Consider the following 22799-nt stretch of genomic DNA (forward strand, 5'->3'; position numbering starts at 1 on the left):
AATAAAGACGCCATTCTTTTGAAAGACTCAACTCTTATAGGAGATGTAGAAAAGGCTTTTGAGGACATCACTCTTGATGAAGTGTAATACATACCAGACATAATGGAATGACTGAGTAATATAATAATAACAATATATGAAAACAGATCAAAGGGAAATGACAAAAATAATGTGTCAAAGACAGTTTACTTTCTTCAGAAATTCTTTATTTGAATTAGCACAAAATGTTTTTACATGATGTCTTATAAATAAATATGTACAAATGCACTCTTGCCATCATACATCCAAACCATCGTACAAGTTATTACACAATGCAGTTTTTTGTACTGTACAAAAACTCATGTTAGCTAGTGTGAGCGGCAAAACACCAAAAGAAACTAAATAACTAGACAAATCAAACAAAATGTAAAATACTGGTGGTATCCCCAGTATATCATTTAGTGACTAACCCAGACCCGGCTGCAGAGAGCAGTGATAAAGGGGGCATTTGAGATTTTCAGGGGGGCACTCTCAATAGTAAAAGGCTACAGTTAGGATTAGGCCAAGTAAAACTGAGGGGGCACCTTTTTTGTTTGAGGGTGCACCGCCCCCTTTTGCCCCCCCCCGGAGCCAGGTCTGGACTAACCCATCTGAGTTCACTCAAGAGTAAGTGGTAAACGTCCAGAATGAGGAGCACAAAGGCTTAATTCTCCAAGCTAAGAGAAATGTAGTGGTATTCTTTTACAACCGTTTACTACTCGCTCTGAATGAACTTTTTGGGGTTAGTCACTAAATGATGTTGGAATACCATTGAGGGCTGCACTACAAAGTGAGGTAGCTGTCAAACCCGGGTAACTTGGAGATAACCGCTGATCTCTAAAAGAACACTGCACTGAGCAGCTATTGTGAGATCAAGGGCTACTCCTGAAGTCACCTGGGTAAGCCAATAGCCTTGCTTCGTAGCATACCCCTCTGTTATAACCATAAACAAAAACATTATGTACAGAGAGGGGAATATAGAGATGTCCCTTGATCTCTACCGATAACGTGTAATCACCGTAAACAATCCCCAATGAAATTCAGTAACCAAAGAGGCGCTTGGTTCATCATGCATATACATCCCTTGATGCTCTTGCAAATGCAAGAATGAGTCCACAACCACTACAGAGATGTCAGCCCAACCATGGTGACCAAGCAATACAGGAACAGGGAAAAAAATAACAGCTTTGAGTTAATGTTGTCAATATTTCTAATTATTTTGACTTTTGGAGGAAACAAATAACAAAATTCCTCTACTCTCAAGTCTTTAAAATCTAAAGCATACGCTCTTCCATAAGGCGTAACCTCTTTAGGATTCCTCCTGGTTGGACATTGCCTGTATGGAAAGACAGACACCCAAATATGAACACACAAAAAGACAGCAAAAAGAAATCAGGCAGTAGTAATAATATCAGAAAAAGTTATTTCAGTTTCTCATTACAATTCACATTTATGTTTCTTGATCACTAACTGCAACAACATGATTGTGTAAGGGGAGCCTTTACTTTCATCACATTAACCATTCCTCACCTCCCAAGAGTTTAACTTGGTGGTCATCCGCACTCACCTGCTTCAGAAACTGTCGACCGAAGTAACTGGTGGCCATGTTCTTCAGGTTGGTCTTCGTGCCCACTTTACAGCGCACATAGCCGTACATGTTCGCTCCCTGGAGAACCACTCCCATGATGACTACAGCCTAGGGTTTCAACGACAATAATACGATAGTACATTTAAAAAGAACAACAGTGCAGTAATGAGATAGTACACTTGAAAAGAATAATAGTGTTCTTGCTTATGCAGTCATGAGATAGTACACTTTGAGTTTCCTTGATTCAATTGCGATTGAACACTTATAAAAGAGGAACAATTAATAAACAGCTGTCAAACTCAGATATGGGGAACCCTGGTCTTTAAACTGTGAATTTAACTGTTGGGAACTGTAAGGAGAATTTAACTGTTGGAAACTGTACTTTACTGTGCATCAGACTATATTACAATACAACTATAATTTGCATAATGCTTGAGTCATTCAAATATAGAAAGAAACAGCCACAACAGTCGTACCAGCCATTTTATCTTGAAAGAGAAGAGAGAGCTGAAGGCAAAGATGACCCAGATGATGGGGCAGATGATCAGGCCGAGCCAGAAGATCCTGGACTCAGAGTCAGAGGCCTGCTTCCCCGAGCCCTGATGGACAGGAAGACAAGACCACAGATGAAAAAAAATATGTATATGGAAATGAACATTACCATTCTATGTCATGCAATTGTCATTAGTTACACTACCCACCCATCGCACGTACGCACGCAAGCACGCACGCACACCTTTAGTTTGGATCTCAACACAGGGAAAGAATTACAGATCCATCCATACACAGATGGAAAAATGTCACAGGTTTATGTATGTCGGATCAAACATAGAATGGTTTGTACCGCTCACACACACATACTGTACATTCAATGTTAACTTTGTACATTGTGCGCTACCTTTCTGGATTCAAACACCCAGTGGCTTTTCCCATCGTCATCCACCTGATTCCACCACCGTAATCCCACCATCAGACGACCGGAGATATTCTGAGTGATGGAAAATAAACAGAGGAATACTGAGAGCAGCTAATCCACTGAGATGCCGGATCAGTCCTTGTATTACTCTAGACTTGTACTTGTACTATTCAGACCAACGACTAAAGTCATTAGTGGATATTTAACAGCAAATTACATTTTGATCAAAACTAAATTAAAGTTAAAACATTTTCACCAAAAAGCCCTGACCGCAACAGAAAGCACATAAACTGGTGTACTGTAGGCCTATATCTCCACCAAGCCAATTTAGAAGAAAATAACAAAAATCTGCTACATGGACAAATGTGGTAAAAAAAAAAAACAACAACAACAAAACAAACCCTGTAGCTTGTAACTAACAAGTAGTTACAAACTAGTGCTAGTTTGTGAGAGAAACAGTGAGTCACGACCCTCTGACCTTGACAGTCCAGAAGTCACAGCAGAGCAGCAAGATGATGGTCACCATGGGAGCAATGAAGCTGCTCGATAGCAGCTCACACAGCAAGTAGACCAAGATGGCGCTCACGCGGAAGAACAGGTGGAAGAACGACGCCAACGGATGCCTGAGAGAGACGGTACACTCTTTACTTACTTACTTACTTACTTACTTATAGCTGTACATATAGTGCTCGTACATAGCTGGTTTCATTGTCATTGAGCTCGATGTAAATCAAACCAGCTAATAGGCTAACTGAAATAAAACCATGCCAATCTCTAGGTATGGTGAAGGGTATGCGATGATGTGGGGCTATTTTAATTCCAAAGGCCAAGGGGACTTTATCAGAGTGCATAGTGTCCTGGATCCTTGAAATAACTGGCATTTAACAAAAAACAAAAAAATCTGCCTGCCTCTATGGGAATTTTAAGACATTGGGTTAACATAGGCGTTCCAAGACTTACGACCCCTGTATTTTAAGGAAAACATTTATTTATTTATGATACATAATTCATTCACAAAGGCAATTAAAGGGATAGTTCGGGTTTTAAGACACGAAGTTATATGGGTTCCCTGTCAGCAACGTTGTGCATCAGCACTGACTTACCCCGCAACAGCGTCCTGGTGAGCCGAGATCCAGCCGGTTTTAGATGCTGAAGAAAGTAGTCCGGCAAGTTTCTGGGGTCACGAAAGTAAAGTGTTTTTCTTCTCAAAACCATATGCGTTCAAAAGAGTGATATATTTGCACCACAAAAACGTTGTCCAGGAAAAATTCAAACCTCGTTATCACTTACTTATTTTTCGCGATTCCTATCACTGCGCGCTACTGACAGCTGGACAACGTTTTTGTGGTGCAAATATATCACTCTGTTGAACGCATATGGTTTTGAGAAGAAAAACACTTTACTTTCGTGACCCCAGAAACTTGCCGGACTACTTTCTTCAGCATCAAAAACTATCAAAAACCGGCTGGATCTCGGCTCACAGGACGCTGTCGGGGTGTAAGTCAGTGCTGATGCACAACGTTGCTGACAGGGAACCCATATAACTTCGTGTCTTAAAACCCAAACTATCCCTTTAATGTCCATAAAGGTTGGATATTTCCTTATTTTTTTTAATTTAAGGCATTAAGATCAATTTCCAAAAGATGATTTCATATTCCTCTTTATGGTCAACTTTAGACTTTGGAGGGGACTGTATATCTATGCACCACCTGTCTATACATTTTATATCACATTCCACTTTTCTGCAATTCGTTGTCTTTGTACTCTGCACAAAGACAATAAAGTTGAACATAATCTAATCTAATCTAAAACTTATCCTCTCCATGCCCTTATGGATGCCTCCTCTTATGTTAATGTACACCCATAATATACCCTAAAAAACATCATACAAATCAGTGGCAGCAAACTGATTCTGCGATTCAGCAAACAAAGGCCAAGTGGACTGCTGCGTTTAAAGAAGAGAGACATCCTTCATCCTTGACATTATCGGAGTACTGATAATGAATTTCACATCTTCAAGGTCCTGAATGACGATCGATCCTGCATACTCTTACTTGAAAGGAGCAAATGGTATTAGTTGTAACACACACACACACACACACACACACACACACACACACACACACACACACACACACACACACACACACACACACACACACACACACACACACACACACACACACAGTTAGACTGACTTGATTTTGGACTTTGATTTTCGTCCTGTGTCTTCCTCGGCATCAAAGAGGGAGACATCATCACTTGAGTCCTAAGGTAAAAACAGGAGCAGAGCAGAGTCAATAATACTGTCATATTGTGTGTACAGCTAGCCTACTTAAACATGGACAAGGTACAATATCTGACAGTTCTTGGTAAACATTGTCTGCAATAGTAATGTGACTGGGGGAAAAAATAGACATCAATGTTTCACTGCAAAATGCAGGTGAATTAGGTTCATAAAATCTTCTGATGAGCTAGAGAGATCCATTTACGAGCTATGACACCACTACCAGGTCAAAGTTTGCTGAAAGAATGTCAAGATGGTAGTCAGCCAGATTTTAGGCTTAAAACGAACAGACTGATGCTCAGAGGTTCCGTGCTGATTGTGAACAGTCAAGAAACCTCTAGCCTATTTGTCAGGCTTATCAAACTCCTGTTCATTATCTCCACGAATGTCATACGTGGACACGAACACACACTTCACTGACATATTGTAGACCAGGGCTCTTCAATTAGCGGCCCGCGGGCCGGATCCGGCCCCCGAGATACTTTGTAGTGGCCCTTGAAGTGTTGGCTGATGTTATATGAGCAAATCCTTATGATCGGTAGAGACGTAAATAGCTGGTGGAAAACACGATAATGGAGGTGCAGTGATAGGCTACACTGCGAGTAGCGCCTACAAATAATATTCTGTGTGGTGCGTTGCCGTTGTAGGCTACTTTGTTACTGGATATTATACAAAGAGGTGCCTTGCTTCGTTTTTACGCAGCGTCACCAACATGTTGACGTGCGCCAAATCCAAGCTGTTTTCCTCAAAGCATGAAGCATTTTTGGTGCATGAAATCTGACCGGTAGTGTGCCTCTCCAGTCCAAGCACATCCTCGCGAAAACATTCGCCACTCGTAATGTAGCTATTGGAGCAAATAGGAGTCGGTTTAAAAGTTAAACTTTGGTGGCATCAGTTCTGTTGCATGCTCTCACTCGCTCTGAAGTCCTGCAGCCACTGCACCTCAGCCAACTGCACGTAACGTTTTGACCGAGTTGAACATAAGTTCCATCTTAGCTTAGTTTCAACGTAAATTGCCACTACGTTGGAGTATTATAAGCTACTAACATTTTAACGGGTTGCACCACGCAAATAGTTTCAATGTGAAACTAATACACATCCATCGCCTTGATGTCAAGTCCACTGTAAGTAACATTGATTTGTGAACACGTTCATCCAATTTAAATGGTGGGAACGTTAAATGTATGTTGAGATGAGTTACATATGCGACCGATTACGCACATTTAATTCATTTAAACACTGTTTGAAACCTGTTTGTGCCCATTGGAAATTGTATGGACCTAGCAGTTACTGCGCAAAGCTCAGATTCCATTGTTGTTAATGTTATCACAGATTTCATATTAGCCATAGCAATGCAGATCCAGTGTCACCTTCCCAATGCCTACCACTGTGGTAGTCTGGGCCTGTGGCAGAAATATTCCCAAAACACAAATACAACAAAATAACCACAAAATAATTATGCTTTTACAAAATGCAACATATTAGCAATATAGATCCAGTGTCACCTTCCCAATGTTGGCCTACCACTGTGGTAGTCTGGGCCTGTGGCAGAAATATTCCCAAAACACAAATAACCACCAAAAAACGATATTATCAGAGAATGTCTAATAAGGGACAGGCTCTGATGTTATGCATTTACAAAATGCAACATTTGAACACCCATATTGGTGCTGTTGTAGTTTATTGTATCTACATTTGTACGTAATTACTCATATTTCAAGCGTTTTTTCTCCGGCCCCTCAGTTGTGATACTTTTCATGAACTGGCCCCTATTACAAACTAATTGAATAGCCCTGTTGTAGACATTTAAAAGAAGGTTGTCGAAAGAGCGAAAACTTCATGCTGGACAATGGACACTCATCTAGCAACACTAACGTTGACTAATGTTTAGCAGCTACGTACAGTTCGCTAAGTTAAGGTACCTCCGAGGACACCAACAAGGAAGAGTGCGAACGAGTGGAAAAGAAAGACAACTAAACAACAAAGTGCACACTTATTCAGCTGAATGACAACTCTACTTCGGGGCTATAAGTGAGTTTTGTACAGCTAACTGTAACGTTAGCTCGCAGACATTAAGAGCTGGCTAAATATCACTGATGTTAGCACTCAGTAGGCTAGTTGGAGAAGATGTAAGTGTAAGCGTGGCTTCTTAGCAATACCAATAAAACATGTGTTTAGTAAAACAAACGTTACATATCAGTAAAAAGGAAATTGACAAACGTGGCGTTTACTTACCAGTCGCCTCATCTCTGCTAAAAAATATTTTCGACACTACTTCCGGGCGGTGGTAGATGACGTACTACAAAACGGTGACGTGTCTTCTTAAAGATTGTTCCTCCACTGGGGGGAGCTCTCTCTACACTTTGTATCAGCCATCATAATTCAATTCAATTCAATTCAATTCAAAACACATTTATTATCTACAAGGGCCAATTGTAGAGTAGCACATATATATGAATAATAAAGACATACATTGAGGTGGAAAAAAATCTGTAGGCCTAGATAATGAATATAAATTAGTAGTTAGGTCATTCTTTGAAATGGATGGCATTTGCATAATGCACAAACTGGAGCCAAAGTGTGTCTCTAAAGACTAAAGCTAATAGGCCTACTTCAACTGTTAAAATGTAAGTCAATAGGCATATCTAAAATATGACCATATAATATTCTTAACTTTTCTCAGAATTAACTATATCTTCCTGATGACATTAGACATAGCCTATATTTTCAGAATAAAATCATGTTTTTTGGTAAGTATTTTATTTGCATCCCTTGGTTTGACTTAGCCTACCACCCTGTCATTAACTTGGTTTGTCTGTAAATAGAGTTACTTGAAATCAAATCACAAACCTTTTTTTAATATATCTTCCTCTAAAGCACCCAAGAAACTAAGCAGAAACATCCACTACATTCTTTTACATTGTTTATTTGTTGTTTTTTGATACTCTGAGGGAGTCCGTCAAGCTTAATCCAACCACCCCGTCACGCAAATTAGACAGGAATAACTTGTTTTTCATTACAGTTTTAACTCTATCATTGTAAAGTAAATTACATTTATAACTGAAAACATGCAGCCTCCTATCCATGATACTGTAAGTGGATAATCCAATGAATTTCAATGTGAAAAAAGAAATGTATGCCTGAGGTGGGCTAATATTCTTTTGGAGGGTATCATATCTCTAATGTGGATTAAGTTTACATTTGATGGAATTTTTATAGAGGAAAAGGCAGCCATTTTTTTTAATAGAATGATCCTGTTAGCCTAGTTATAAAGTGCCCTGTTAGCACTATTACATGCAACAGTCAGCGGAAAAGTCACTGTGTGCCAGTAGTATTGTCTGGACAGAGAGTGGAAAACAAGGGCGGGTTACATTTGAAGTTGAGGAGTTGAACAACCACGTGGCATAACGTTGCCTAGCTGGCTTCTCTTCATTCTGCAGCATATGTGCCTCTTATTTGGGCTTTTATACGTCCTCCTACGCTCCTCGGGCCTCGATCCTCACTACATGAAGAATGATGGGAAAACAATGGGATAGTCTATCTAGTGTTATAGATCAGTGGGAACGCCCCTCGAGGTTCGAGCATCAAGGTTCGAGGAGGCATGTTGAGAAGCACCTCTGGGCTCTGGAGTCCCCGTTCAGGGGGAGCCACTCAAAGGAAGGGAACAGAGCATGTGAGGGGTCATCTAAAATCCTGTCAGCCAGCCTGATCATCTGCTGCTCACATAGAGAAGAGAGACTTCGGAGGGGAAGTCAAAGCAGACAATAACCACATTTTGTAATCGCTGGCGGTTTGAAAGGCTGATGGAACCAGCATGTGAAAGAGAATGTGATGGTGGTGCCCCCAGGAAAGGAATAATGAGTCATTGTGAGAATGCTTTTCTTGGCACATGAATTTAGATATGGTCGCTGCTGACATTTCTTAACTCAGTGGATTAAATTAGTGTTGGAGGTGAATTTCAGGAGACTATCAACTGTGCCCAGCTATTTATATTTGTCCACAATGAAGTTCCCCGTGGATGGGGAACCTAGGGTGACCAGATTGTGTCCTCTTTTTGGTTTGTGAAAAAGAGGACACAAGAGAAAACACTGCCTCTAAAGGCTATTTTGTATTAATTTGTGAGCGACAGAGAGAAACACGATGCAAATTCGCTGTAAACACGTTTGAGGCGCCATAAGAACAAAATCCTGATACAATTTCTAGGCCTCATCTAGTACTGTACCTTCTGTTTGCTATAGAGGTCACTATACCCTCTTCTTGGTCTTGCTATTGATTTCTGTGGTTATTATTATCACACCACATCACAAACTTGTGGAAAGCTGAACCATGGTAGTAGATAGAGATAGATAGATATATAGATACCGTAATTTCCCGACTATTAGCCGCGGCTTATTCATTGATTTTGCTAAATTTCTTCAGCTATGAGGTTAATACAGGGGGGCGATTAATATGGTGTTAATATGGTTTTGTTTCTTTTAACTTGCATAAAACACTGACCTGCGGCTTATACACAATGCGGCTTATATGCGGGAAATTACTGTAGATACTTTATTGATCCCCAAGGGGAAATTCAAGATATGTGGATCAAGGTAGTGAAGAGATAGATTCTTTTGTCAGCAAACTTAATCAGTTCAGTAGAGTTGGGTGGTCCTACAGTCATCAGTGTAAAGAGTAGAAAGCAAGGAAGAGAGCATACAGACCTGTGGAGAGACCCAGTGGACATGTGCAGTATAGGAAATCCTAATGTCACAAATCCTGACGCCACTCACTTACTTTACATTTTCATTTATTCAGTTCAAATCAATGACTTGGAAATAAACCGTATTAGTCAGTTCAAAGCCAGTGATATGTTAATTATCTCTCTCCATTCACACGTTAGGCTAACCATTCAAGAAACCATGCATTTGCGTGTGTTTCATTTCCAGTTGCTGACACAAGGCATTAAAAAGAATTCAAACGATTTGTGCAACCTTTAGCAAACCAGTTTTACCAGGCTGTCAGTAGTTCAGTGGTAACTGGGTCATCTGATCAAGAATCTATATAAAAATCTGTTTAGTTTATTCTCTGTTGTATTCATACAGAATATGAATTGTATGCCAATTCATTTTTATTGTTGCAAAAAGCCAAAAATAGTAAAACAATCCCTCTGTGCATCGCTGTGCGTAAACAAAAAGGCAACTTTCCCTGCAGCTTACAAATAAATATCACCAACAAGTTAGTGGATCAGACATGGCACAAAACTGAAAAACAGGAAATAAGTATAAAATACAATAGTATAGAATAGAGTAAACTTTGATGAGTCAAGATGATCCTAAACCATTATAGACACCCAAAATATGCAAAAATATATTTTTTTCTTCAGACATTTTTCTCAATGCTATGCTATAATGACCTATCAGGAACAGACTGGTTCATGAGAAAACATTGCCGGTGAATTTGCTTTGTCATAAAAGTTTTCAATGGATGCTATTCTGAGGAAGAGCAACATAATATCACCCAATGTCCGTGTCCTCTCAACTGGTATTATCTCGGTGTCGTCGAGGTGGTTTAGTGTAGAAGTTAGTGAACCAGTTTCCGATGCTTGATCTCAAATCAGTTGCACTTTCGATTTACATTTTCACCAATGAGTGCCCTGCAGCGAGTCCAACTGTGGCCAGCAGGGCGGAGACAAAGTAAGAGTGAGCAGAGATGAAGGCGAAGAGGGGCTCTTGAGAAAGTGTTCAATCTTATGGCCTAAGGATTCTTGCTCCAAAATGTCCACTGTGATTGGGTAAGAATATCTATGAAACATGGCAACCACTGAGGAGCGGTCTGTGGACCACTCCTTTGTCAACCAGTAAAACAGTTCATGAGGTCCCAGCTGAGCCCTTCAATGGCTCGATTCTTGTTCCAGAAATGACAGTTTGAGTGAATAAGAATGACCATGAAAACATGGCTACCATTGAGGATAATAGTCTTAATACCACAGTTAACCCGGTCAGGAAGTCCTATATTGCTGAGTCCTATTGAGGCGCCGCAGAGGATGGTTCCACGGGTGGTGCCGTGTGAAGAGTGGGTGGAGACGAAGGCGGAGAGGGGCTCTTGACTGGCAGGGCGGCCCCTGGTGGTGTCAGCACCACCACGTTCTCCTTCTTGGACAGCCAGAACGCTGGGTAGAGTGGCTCCAGGAACTCGGCCTGGTACTCGTGGATCAGGGACATGCCGTCGTCGACTCCGTAGAACGCCAGGTGTCCTCGGTGGTAGTCCACGTAGACGCCGATCCGCGTGGCCTTCGGGACGCTGAGCGGGGTCTCCGTGTCGTTGTGCCAGGCCGAGAAGCTTCGTCCGTCCCAGTGGAGGCACCAGGAGAAGTTGTTGCCCGTGATGCAGCAGCTGCTCTCCTCGCCCTTGCGCTCGATGCTCTTGTAGGTCAGTCCCACGTGCGTCCCCTCGCCGCTGATGTCCACCTCGAAGTAGTGGCGGTCCATGTAGAAGCTCTCGGTGGTCAGGACCTGGCGCCAGTGCTCGAAGCGCTCCGGGACGTCCGGGTAGCTGTGCTGCCAGGGGGTGGTGTTGGTCACCTTGTGGTTCTCCTCTGTCAGACGGAGGAACTTGTGGACTGTGTTGCCGTCGAGGTTCAGAGGACTGCAGTCTAAAAAATATATACATGTATTTCAAAAAGATATTTAAGGTTACATTTACGTACATACTGAGGTTTGCATTTCGTATGGTTTGTATGACAGTCTCATTGTCAAAAGTGACAAAAGAATGTATACAGTAGCATGGCCACAATTAAGGTTATGTCACATTAAAATAAGTGTCAGAAGTTATATTGGTTAACATTAGTCTTGTCAGAGCATCTTTAGACATCTTACTCCTGTATTTGTTTGGTCATATGCAGATGAGAACACTTACACTTCAGGAAATCTTCTCTGGTTTTGGGGTCAGGAAGGGACACATTGTGTTTAGCTGCAACAATGGTCTGTACTGTGGTTTTAATGCTGAGCTTATCTGGAAGGGGGAAAAAGAAATAAAATGTGTGGTCCTGTTACAAATCATTTGATGTCAATATGATTTATGTCTATTTATGGATCACAGGCACAAATCATCACAGTGGTGAATTTATCATCAGGATGAAGTCATTGGTTATCGCAAGAATGACAAAGCACAATTTGCCGTAAGTCACCTGGCAGTCCCTGGGAAGAGTTTCAGCTTGTATTTCTGCTGATACCAGGTGTGCCTATGTGACACGTCGGATAATCAGGTCACCGGACATGTTCGAACACGCCTCCCTCTGACTCACACGGCATTCTCAACGCCACTTTTAGCCATGCTTTTAGCCCAGGCTCTTTGATGTCTCAATGTGTCTCATTACTCTGTGTTGAGTTGGTTTGTTTGTCTAAATATTTTCAGCCATATGTTGCCATGTCCATGGCTATGACTATGTGTGATATGTCTATTGTTGAATATGTCTATATTTGGAAGAGCGAGAGTAAATGTGATTCACACATTTAGAGACTGCGGAACTCAGAAAGAGGGAAACACCGTGGGGAGAGATTGGAGTGCGGGGAATGTGTGACGTACCGTTCTTGCAGGTTTCCTTGAGCGTGTCGAGGTATGTGGAGAGAAGCTTGTCACACAGTTCCTGGGTTGAGCTGACGATGACACGGCTGAAGGCGTTTAGGCGATCCATCAGACCGATGGAGACCCCGGGCAGGGAGATGTCTGGAGCGTCTTTCTTCCATTCTGAGTACTCCTGCAAGTACAAGTAGCAACTTGCTTTTTTACGGCCTGTCTCATAGACTGAGGAAAATACTACCACAGCAGCCCCCCCTCCTGATTCATATCTGTACATTCATTCATTTCAGTTCAATTCCCAGGACAATTGAAGTTGCCTCGCTTGACAGAGCCCAGAGACGGAAACCTCTAGAGCAGGACTGACCAGGGAACCACTGGTTTGCAGCCCACTCGGGTTCCGTATAGGGCATGTCCGGTGGTCCCTGGCCCTGGCTGCAATCATAATGTACTGTAGTTTGTGGTAATGTGGTCACTTTTTGTTTTATACAGTAGAGTTCCTCAGATTGCTACTTTAGTCTGAATTATGGTCCCTGGGTCACACAGTGAGATGAAAACCCTAACCCTAGAGTAAGAGCTAAGGGAAATATTGTATAATACATTTGTTCATATAGCCTACAATTATTACGGGTAAAGGTTAATATTATCCCATGATACTTTACTATGCCAAGTTCCTCACGCTCTGGGGAATTGTACTTAGGCAATTAAGTCATCAAGACAAGTTCCTGCAGTTCGCCCAGCTCTTGTGGTGCACGGCTTGCACATAAGACCACAGGCTCAGTCTCTGATGTGGTAATGACATGTAGGTCTATTTTCTGGGTCAGAGGACATATTCACAGATGACAAAATGTGACAAATCCAACTCTAAATTGTCTAAGTCAGTACATGTTGACTGACATGTCAGTGATTAAAATAAGAGCTGCTTGAAGATATTTTAGTATCAAACTATATAGTGGCACTGAAAGCCTGTATCTGATGGTCTATCATGCACACAGAGGATCGTGGCTCACCTGTAGAAAGTCCACGTCGTTCTTGCTGCGGGAGATCTTCTCCACCTGCGCCTGGGTCTTCTTGAGGTCAGTGCAGCGCTGCTCCAGGTGCACCCGGATGCCCTCCACCTGGCGCAGAGCTTGGCGCTCCTCGCCCTCCACCAGCTCCGTCACCTCCCGCTGTGCCCGCTCCACTGCCGCCTGCAGCGCTGAGAACTGCTCCTCGATCACAACGCGAACCTCCTTCACCGACGTCTGCCAATGTTTTGGGGGGGACAAATACACATGGTTTTCATTAAAGCGCTGTCTTATTATAGTCAAAAAGAAGTGGTCAGTACGATGATACTAACTTATTATTATGCTATTTCAACAAAAACAAAATGTTTAAATATAGTTTTTCCTCCATGTAATTTATTTCAGTTACATTGCAGATAAAGATCAAGACCAACTCAGGAATAAACAAGATTTTCTTGGAAATAGTAACAATAGAGGTAATTCTGGCTGGTCATTCTTTATATAAGAGAAAGATCAAGATGTCCGGAAGATGTCACTTCCTGGACTCCCACCCAAAGCCCCTCTATATTACACAGTGATGTAACATGGGCAGGGCGGAATGAAAAATGTTTTCCCAGACTCCTAGATCTGAGAGAGAAAGGAGGCACGCTCCCCCCTGGTCTAGATTAGTCAGCCATGTATTAAAATACCAAAGTAACGGTTAACTTAATGTCCTTAATAAACTGTGAACTAAATGTTGCGATGGCAGCAAGAATGGCAGTTTACATTTCTAAATAAATTCAAGCGCCTCCTGGTGTTTGGAAGACGATCAAAAGTCCCTGGCCAAAACCATGTCTGGCAAGAGGCATGCATGCAGAAGTTCATGTTGGGTCACAGAGGACAAGCCAGTAGGCCCTGTGGCTGTTTCTAGATTACAGGTTCATAAAAACCCAGACATAGTCCCATATAGTGACATACTTCAATATAGCGAATAAGATTGGAATACTCCACATACCTTACTTCAGTTATTATTGCTTATTCTGACTATGATCTTATTGGCAGGGTCTTAATCAGAATGTTGTCTTAACCGGATTAATATCAGATTATTAATATCTATGTAAACATACTCATAGTAATAGTCATGGTCCCACATAGTGACGACTCCCTGACTTGAGTTTGTGACTACTGTACCAGACACCAGGCCCACAGGTTGGGCCCGAAACTCACTCAAAGAACTGGAGATTACATCAGCCCAACCTATAGGTCTTAAATCATCACCCGCCACTCACTCACCTACTGTAACTCACAGTTACAGTACACATTATGTGTGTGTCATCCAGGTACAACTGTGTGGGCAGCTCTGTCACCGCTCTGGAATTTCAAAAACAGCTGTACCACCACAACAACTTGTTTGGTTGGCAAACAAACACTCCCACATAGACCACGGAGACAGGATGAATGGTTTCCAAAAAAAAAAGACAAGACCTCAACTTTAGGTGTGCCATGATGAAATAACTACAAAAGGCTCAAAAGATGATTGTCCGCTAAACATGATTTTATAATTCAAATAGAATTCCCTCTTTAGATTTCTTTTATTTCGTTTATTTTCTTAAACAAGTCAATTGAAACAGGTGAGGTCGTACAAAATTAACTTTGTTCTATAGGCCCCTAACCATTTTGCCACAGCAATGGCCTTGGGAAATTAAATGTAGTGTAACACATGTCCCCTATCATACATGTACATACGCTGTGTTATGTAAGCACGGAAGCAGTGAAACAAACACAGACACGGTGGGATAAGCCCTTGTGAATGTTGTGTAATGGCGTACTGTACCTCGATGGAGACGGTGTTGACCTGAAGCTTGTTGATGGCGTTTTCCGCAGTGCTGACCGTCTTGACCATCTCGCTTTGCTTATCGTTCAACTCTTTCTGTCGGTGGAGAAGAAGAGAGAAGCTTAGTAAACACATATATGCACGCATGAACGCACACACACACACACACACACACACACACACACACACACACACACACACACGAGAGCACGAGAGCACACACACACACACACACAAACACACACACACACACACACACACACACACACGAGAGCACACGCACACACGCACACACGCACCCACACACACACACACACACACACACACACACACACACACACACACACACACACTCAAACATAGCAGTCATTGATGGCTCAACAGAATGAAATGTAATCTCTCTTCAGCATTCAACAACAAGAGAGGAAGCATTTTTTGTTTCTTTTCCATTGTATATTTCAGCGCATCTTATCTAACATGGCTCTCAACTGCAAGAGCAAAGGGCTAATGACATCAAGTTCATGGGTTCAAGACCAAGCAAAACACACATGTTCGATGAATGTAAACGTAACATTATTCAACTCTTGAATATTCTCTCTTTGGAAAATTGTTGCCTGCACACTTCATTGTTTTTAGGGCTCAGTAAGTTTGATTAGATGTAATTTATTTCACATTAGTCATTTAGTCTTTTACATAACTTTTTGCACTTCACTCAGTGAGTCAAGCTACATTCCTGAGGCAGGTCTAGGCATCCCTACATCCAGGTTACAAGTAACTCGACAGCCAAATCTGTGGCTGACGGAGACCTTTTTCTCAACAGGCTGACTGGTGGGGAATATAAACGGCGTGAGGTTGAAACCACGCCACTTAACAACATGGATTAGGCAGAAATACAGACTTTTGTCTTTTGTAAATGCCACTCTTTCAGTTAAAGGGACATTTGTAGGGGCAGTCGATGAGGAACTGGTTCTTCCTGGTGGGTGAGATTGAGTTGCTGTTGCTTTGAGGGAGTTGTACAAGAAAATGTCATTCTTGTCTCTCAATTTCCTCCCCCAAAACATACATCAGGTTCCAGTTTCAACATGCTCCACGTTGGAATGCTCTGAAATGCAGTTTCAGTGGGTAGACTCCACATACTGGTTTGAAACCAATGGGGATAAGATGAGATGCTGAAACGTGGTTTGGCCCCACGAGTGTATGATTTGCAAAAACACTTGTCAAATGTTAGCTTTGCTAGTCACTTCATTCTTTGTGCAGGCTTAATGTCTGAGCCAACATTGGATCCAAGTTTCCACTTTAGTTCATGAAGAATGTGTTCAGTATTTTTGCTTATTATTTCAGTAATTCTACAGAATCTACGGATCCGGTCCGAGGAGAATGAACAAAGACTTTCAAGTTCTGATCAAACAGGAGTTGCCCATTACTGTATCTTACGCAACTAAATGTCAAGAGGCACTTTGTCAAAGAACGAGTTGTACATGAAACTCTGCTCCTGTTACTCGTGTCGTCGCTGCAGACTCCAACTGAGCAGGAAGCCAGTCCCATGTTATCTGTGATGACAGTGCAATGTGACACGAGCGGCCTGTTTCCTTTGTGTCACAAGCATGTCACTCTGTTCCCTGCCCCGTATAATGAAATGACAATAGCATGGACATACTTTAGGACATCTGAGATGAAGTGCAGGCCTGACTGGGATACGTGTCCTGGCTAGAGAGGTCATAACCCCTTTAGTCACATGAGTCCAGAGTTAAGAGTCAGATGACCTGAAAACTGTTGGTGAAATAGGCCGTCGATGATGCTGAAAAAAACAGTTGTCATGCACTGTTTTTACAGGTTTCCCCTGGAAATGGGGAAGTATACACACCCATTATGCAAATGAAGTAGGCCTACTGTTCCAGTTTCTGTGCCAAAGCTAAATGTCAGTTTTGAGAAGTCTAAACTTGAGCAATGAGCAGTCACAGTCTTTTTGTTCGAATGGCAAATTCATCCTCAGGAGAAATACCTTGGAATAGGTTCTGCTCAAAGTTCTGAAGAATGTCATGCATCAGTTCTGTCAGTCAGATCAAAATGTTCTGGCTGTGCTATCTTCTCTTTAACACTAAAACTGTCAAAAATAACAGAACTACCAGAACTGCCACGATGGTTATTTTGACCGTTGGAATTTAAACTCAAAATTTCACCGGAAGAACTAATTTTATTTTCTTATTGCACAAAATGACCAGACATTATTGCTTGGCTTATTCAGTTAAAACATGCCTATTATTTTCTGCCACTATGGCCTTCATCAGAGCAAGTAAAAATGACTGATAGTTAATCCAGGGGAACTGCCCAGAACTAATACTTCCTATGACTAATAGTTTGCCTAGGGGAATTATCCCAAACTGATACTTCCTATGACCTTAAAAGAATTTGTTTTACAAATAAGTTGGTGTTTATGTTTATGTTGGTTGCCTCATTCTCCACCTCAGGTTGGTGTGTGGTGAGTGTTCCAGGACACCCAGGAGGGGGCTACACATCGATGGTGGTTTGTGACGTTTCCCCATCACTGTACAGTGCTCTGGGTGCCTTGATAAAACTCTATATAAATGCTATATACCGTAATTTCTCGACTATTAGCCGCAGCTTCTACATTGATTTTGCAAAATTTCTTCAGCTATGAGGTTAATACACGGGGACAGTTAATATGGTATCAATGTGGTTTTGTTTCTTTTAACTCGCATAAAACACTGTCCTGCGGCTTATAGCCTACACAATGTGGGTTATATGCGGGAAATTACTGTAAAAATGATTGCTTTTGTTGTTGTTGTTGTTGTTGTTGTTGTTATGTTTATGCTAATAGGGATATCTGTCTTTCGGGTGAAATTTATCGTTTCAGCACAGAAAGTACAGCAGCATTGACCTGTTGGACATGCGCATTCAAAAGTTTAGGGAAGGTCACACCTATAAAGGTTATACTGGATTTTAGGTCCTGAAATTTCACCTGAAAGCCGAACATCCCTGACTTTTTGTGAGTAGTGTAGTTCTTAGTAGATGCTTTTATCCAAAGTGACTTACAAGGATAAATCAATCTCTTTAACATTTTAACAACCCTAACCCTAACCCTAACCCCCCCCCCATATTAGTCATTTTAAGTAAAAAGATTTTAACAGAATAAGTCATCATTAGATGTCTCCATTAAAAATGTTTAAGGGGCTCTCCGTGGGAGAAAACAAAGACTTTAATCAACTCAGACAATCAATTCAAATTCTAAAACTGTGTTGCAGATATGCAAATACTGACCTCAATGAGGTAATGACGTTTTTACTATTGTGCCATATGAAAGCACATAACTGATATGATCTCTTCACGGCTCTTGATTAAATTAAAGCAATCGCATGCAGTTGTCGAGACTTGCTTATCACTCCCTGATTAAATTGCTTGCAACGGAGCAGTTAATCCTGGGCAACGTATTCCTCCCTCGCTCTGCACCAACTCCCCAAGTGTTTGTCAATATCTGACCTGGTAGTCCATCGGTCTGCCCTGACTATTTTTATCTGTTTTCCTTTGATCTGGGTGACAGTGTGAAATCCCATGGTATCTTCATGGTAACAGCTGCCCAAGCAGTCCTGTCACCTTTATGGCACAGTCAGTATCATGCAGAAGCTTACTGCTGTAATCTTAACCTTTCATGTCAGTGTGTGATTTTCCACACTCTTTCCATGGCTGCAAGGCCGTTGGTGTATTGTGCTAAAACTGACTTCAATGTGTTAGTAGAAAATGTTAAGTTATATTACTTTAATTTGTCCTGTACAAAATGGGTCCTTTGCATGTTTATGAATTTTTAGAAATGTTTTTCTGCTGTTAGATAGAAAAGTTTGTTTTGTTTGTATTGCATCTGAATACATTTGTGTGTAAGTACTTAAGACACACTGCAACAGATTGCATAACATATTTGGCTGTCTGTGTGCAACACCTTTTGCATGCTTCCTCATGTGTGACTGTTTGCGTGTGTGTGTGGTGTGATGTGTGTGTGTTTGTGTCTCTGTCGTGTGTGTGGTGTGTTTGTGGTGTGGTGTGTGATATACAGTACCCTCCAGAATTATTGGCACCCTTGGTAAAAGTTGACTAAAAATAAGTCTAAAAAATAATCTTTAGGTGAATTATTGTACTCCCACAATGAAAAACAATGAGGAAAAATACACCCTGCAAGGGAAGCAAATTTATTCAGAGAAAAAGGAAAATCTCATAAAGAAATAAATGTTTTTAATAAAAACACGTCACTCACAATTATTGGCACCCCTACTTGTAATACCTTCTTCAACCTCCCATTGTCAATAAAACAGCATGTAATATTCTTCCCTGACACCCCATAAAGATTGAGAATACAAAGTAAGGGATTTAAGACCATTCATCTTTACAAAACCTCCCCAGATCGTCCAGATTGCTAGGTCCACACTTGTGCATTCTTCTCGTTGACTCATCCCACTGTTTTTCTATGGAGTTTAGATCAGGGGATTGCTATGGCAATGTCTGAAGCTTGATTTTGTGTTCAGTAAACCATATTTGTTTTGATCTGTGCATTTGTTTTGGTTCATTGACCTGATGAATGATCCAATCATGACCAACTTTTAGGGCCTTGGCAGAGATTGTTTGATTTCCTTTGAAAATGTTCAGGTTTTTCTTGGTGTTCATGATGCCATGCACCTTAATTAGGTTCCCAAGGCCTTTGGGAATTAAAACAGCCCCACAATAGCACAGCCCCTCCACCATAATTCTGATTAGGCATGGGGTTCTTTTTAGTATAGTCATTCTTCTATGTACGCCAAAGACACCTTAAGTGTTTTTAGCAAAAGAGCATCATTTTACTTTCATCTGACAATAGACCACACTCCCAGACATGTCATGGTACCATTCAGTAACTCCTGCCATTTACATTGTTCATTAAACGACTCTACTGGCTTTAACCTGACATGCTGTCTAAGTAATCTATTAGCAGTGAGGCCACTTTTGAAGATTTTTTGGGGGGACTTGGTGACCCCAAGATGATAGCTTTGTCTGTAACTCTCAACAGTGGTTCTTATGGATTTTTTTGCCTATCATACCATCCTCCATACTGTGCGTGGGAGCAAAATAGCCATGGGTCTTTGTCCAAGCATGTTTGCCACATTTCCAGATGATTAGAACCTTTTAGTCATCATTTTAACTGGACATATAGGCATTTTCAACAAAATACCTAGTTTCCATAGACATTCTCTTACTTACAAATGTCAACACAATTTCTTTTTATTTCAATTTAGTGTATTCTCTTGTCTCTCCAATGTTGAAAAATGACTAGAGGATTTAGCCTCTGAGTGACTTCATTTTCATACCATAGTGAAAAAGAACGTCATGAACTACTTCTGAAAGTTCACAGACACTCTGATTTACTTTAAAACGTTGCATTTACATAGGAAAATGCTCCTGTTAAATGTTGTACATAATATGTTTCAGGGGTGCCAATAATTGTGAGCAAGCTGTTTTTGTGAAAAATATTTATTTCTTTATGAGATTTTCCTTTTTCTCAGAATAAATTTGCTTGCCTTGCAGGGTATATTTTTCCTCATTGTTTTCATTGTGGGAGTACAATAAATCACCTAAAGATTATTTTTTATACCTATTTTTAGTCAACTTTTACCAAGGGTGCCAATAATTCTGGAGGGTACTGTATATGTGTGTGTGTGTGTGTGTGAGTCTGTATTGTGTTTAGTGTGTTTGTAGTGTGGTGTGGTGTGTGATGCGTGTGTATGTCTGTGTGTGCATGTGTGTGTGTGTGTGTGTGTGTGTGTGTGTGTGTCTGTCTTGTGTTTAGTGTGTTAGTGGTGTGGTGTGTGATGCGTGTGTATGTATGTGTGTGTGCCTGGTGCATGTGTGTGTGTGTGTGTGTGTGTATGCCCGTGCCCCTCACCTCTATCTTCTTGCGCGCCTCCTCGATGGGCATGGCGTTGTGCCCCCGGTGGTCCTCGGCCGCGCAGTCCTGGCACATGCAGCAGGCGTCGGCCACGCAGTACAGCTCCAGCGGCCACTTGTGGCTCTCGCACGTCCGCCGCTCGATGTCCCGCAGCGGCTCCACCAGCCGGTGGTTCTGGAACTTGGCGTTGCCCAGGTGCGGCCGCAGGTGGTCCTCGCAGTACGACACCAGGCAGGTGAGGCAGGAGCGCGAGGCGCGGCGCGGGTTGTCGATGCACGAGTCGCACACCACGTCGTCCGGCCCCAGGACCTCCACCACCTCCTCCTCCACCTTCTTCTTCTCCTCCACCACCTCCTCTGCTGCTGCTGCTGCTGCTGCTGCTGTGCCTTCCCCATTCTCCTTCACCTCCTTTTTCACCTCCTCTGCATCCACCTGCGACGTCTCCCCACTCGACTCCTCCTGAGGCTTCTTTGGATCCTCGGACTGCTTCAGGTCCTCCTGGATCTTGGTCTCCTCAGTGGCGCCAGCTGTGGTGGTCTTGGACTCCGATGCCGTCTTGTTGGGATCCTGGGTGTCCGCCCCCTCCGATTTGCTCCCGGTGTCCGAGCCGTTTTGTTTACCTGTCTGCCCGTTCACCTGAGCCTTCCCCTGAGGCTTCCCCTGAGGCACGGCTGGAGCGGCTTTCCCACCACTGCTGTTCTTCTTGCAGCATTTCGTCTGATCTGAGGTCGGCTGTGTGTCTGCCATGGCTTTAATCTCTCTGTCTCCTTTTGCTATCTCTTTTCACCTTCCTTCAGACAGTCACTCACTGGACTCTGTGATCCACAGGTTCCTCGCCTGTCCTTTTTAAAAACAGACGAGAGAGAGAGACTGATTGAGAGTGAAACCGCTGCTGTGAACTGGCACCACAGCATTGAGCCTCTCGCATAGTTTCAGTGTGTCGTGGACGCCCCTCCCACTGCCAGGAGACCACACCCTTCGACTCCTTTCACTTCGGCAGACAGGAGCGGAGGGAAGCGGAGAGGGGCAGGAAGGAGGAAGGACAGGAGGAGCCAGCTGAGGCTTTCAGCAGGAATGTCTCAAATCTCTGTAGGTGCAGCATGTTGCCAGCCTGCCTCCTCCCGCCTCCTGTTTTCCTATATGCATGAAGTACAGGGGAAGGGTCTGGTGCATGTAACAGTTAAGCGCTTGGGCAAACAGAGAGAGACTAAGAAAGATTCACCGTTTTGTTTGTTTGCTGGCATTTGGGAAGGGTGGCTTTTGTTGACTGACTCTAACATGTGCTGTTTGTTTAGTTTTGTTTGATAAAAACGTTCAAGGTTGGGTTGACTACACATAACTTATGATGTGGATAAGAATGTCCACAGACTGTACTTTTCCGATATTCTGATATGTTTCAGTGAGAATAAACCAAAGGTGGTTGGTAAATGTTTACCTACCTGATTCAGAGGTGTATTGTGACCAACAAAACACCAATATGCTCTACCAAAGTGGTGTGCGGCAGTGGATAGTCCAGAAAATGGTTCTCATTCACTGCTTTATGACTTTTGTTCTGAGATGGAAGTTTTCGAAGGAGAACCAAACAAAAGCCTGGTCCTACTTTGATTGTCAGCTGGATTCAATTGCGTTTGGAGTTCACAGAAAGTGAATCATTGCTGCCATCTCCTGGCTAAAAATCACATTGCAATGCTGA

The 22799-nt window shown here is 42.2% G+C and overlaps 2 protein-coding genes across 3 annotated transcripts; both read right to left on the reverse strand.

Annotated features, from left to right (window-relative positions):
• Positions 1-179: 179 nt before the first annotated feature.
• On the reverse strand, positions 180-7107 carry tvp23b (trans-golgi network vesicle protein 23 homolog B (S. cerevisiae)). The gene is made up of 7 exons (XM_062526523.1): positions 7045-7107; positions 4721-4791; positions 3001-3145; positions 2505-2594; positions 2083-2205; positions 1586-1714; positions 180-1354 (listed from the first exon to the last, which is right to left on the reverse strand). Exons 1-7 carry the CDS (start codon positions 7054-7056, stop codon positions 1328-1330), a joined length of 597 nt encoding a protein of 198 aa, XP_062382507.1. The 5' UTR covers positions 7057-7107; the 3' UTR covers positions 180-1327.
• A 2471-nt stretch (positions 7108-9578) lies between these two features.
• Positions 9579-22603, reverse strand: trim16 (tripartite motif containing 16). 2 transcript variants are annotated; one of them, XM_062525549.1, is made up of 7 exons: positions 22546-22603; positions 21104-21948; positions 15181-15276; positions 13374-13607; positions 12373-12544; positions 11704-11799; positions 9579-11440 (listed from the first exon to the last, which is right to left on the reverse strand). In XM_062525549.1, exons 2-7 carry the CDS (start codon positions 21851-21853, stop codon positions 10812-10814), a joined length of 1977 nt encoding a protein of 658 aa, XP_062381533.1. In that variant the 5' UTR covers positions 21854-21948; positions 22546-22603; the 3' UTR covers positions 9579-10811. The 2 variants fall into 2 exon arrangements, with proteins under 2 accessions (XP_062381533.1, XP_062381531.1); XM_062525547.1 differs by lacking the exon at positions 22546-22603 and having other exon boundaries at positions 21104-22111.
• Between the last annotated feature and the right edge of the window lie 196 nt (positions 22604-22799).

This window comes from Sardina pilchardus, chromosome 22, assembly GCF_963854185.1.
Source record: "Sardina pilchardus chromosome 22, fSarPil1.1, whole genome shotgun sequence".
NCBI lineage: Eukaryota > Metazoa > Chordata > Actinopteri > Clupeiformes > Clupeidae > Sardina > Sardina pilchardus.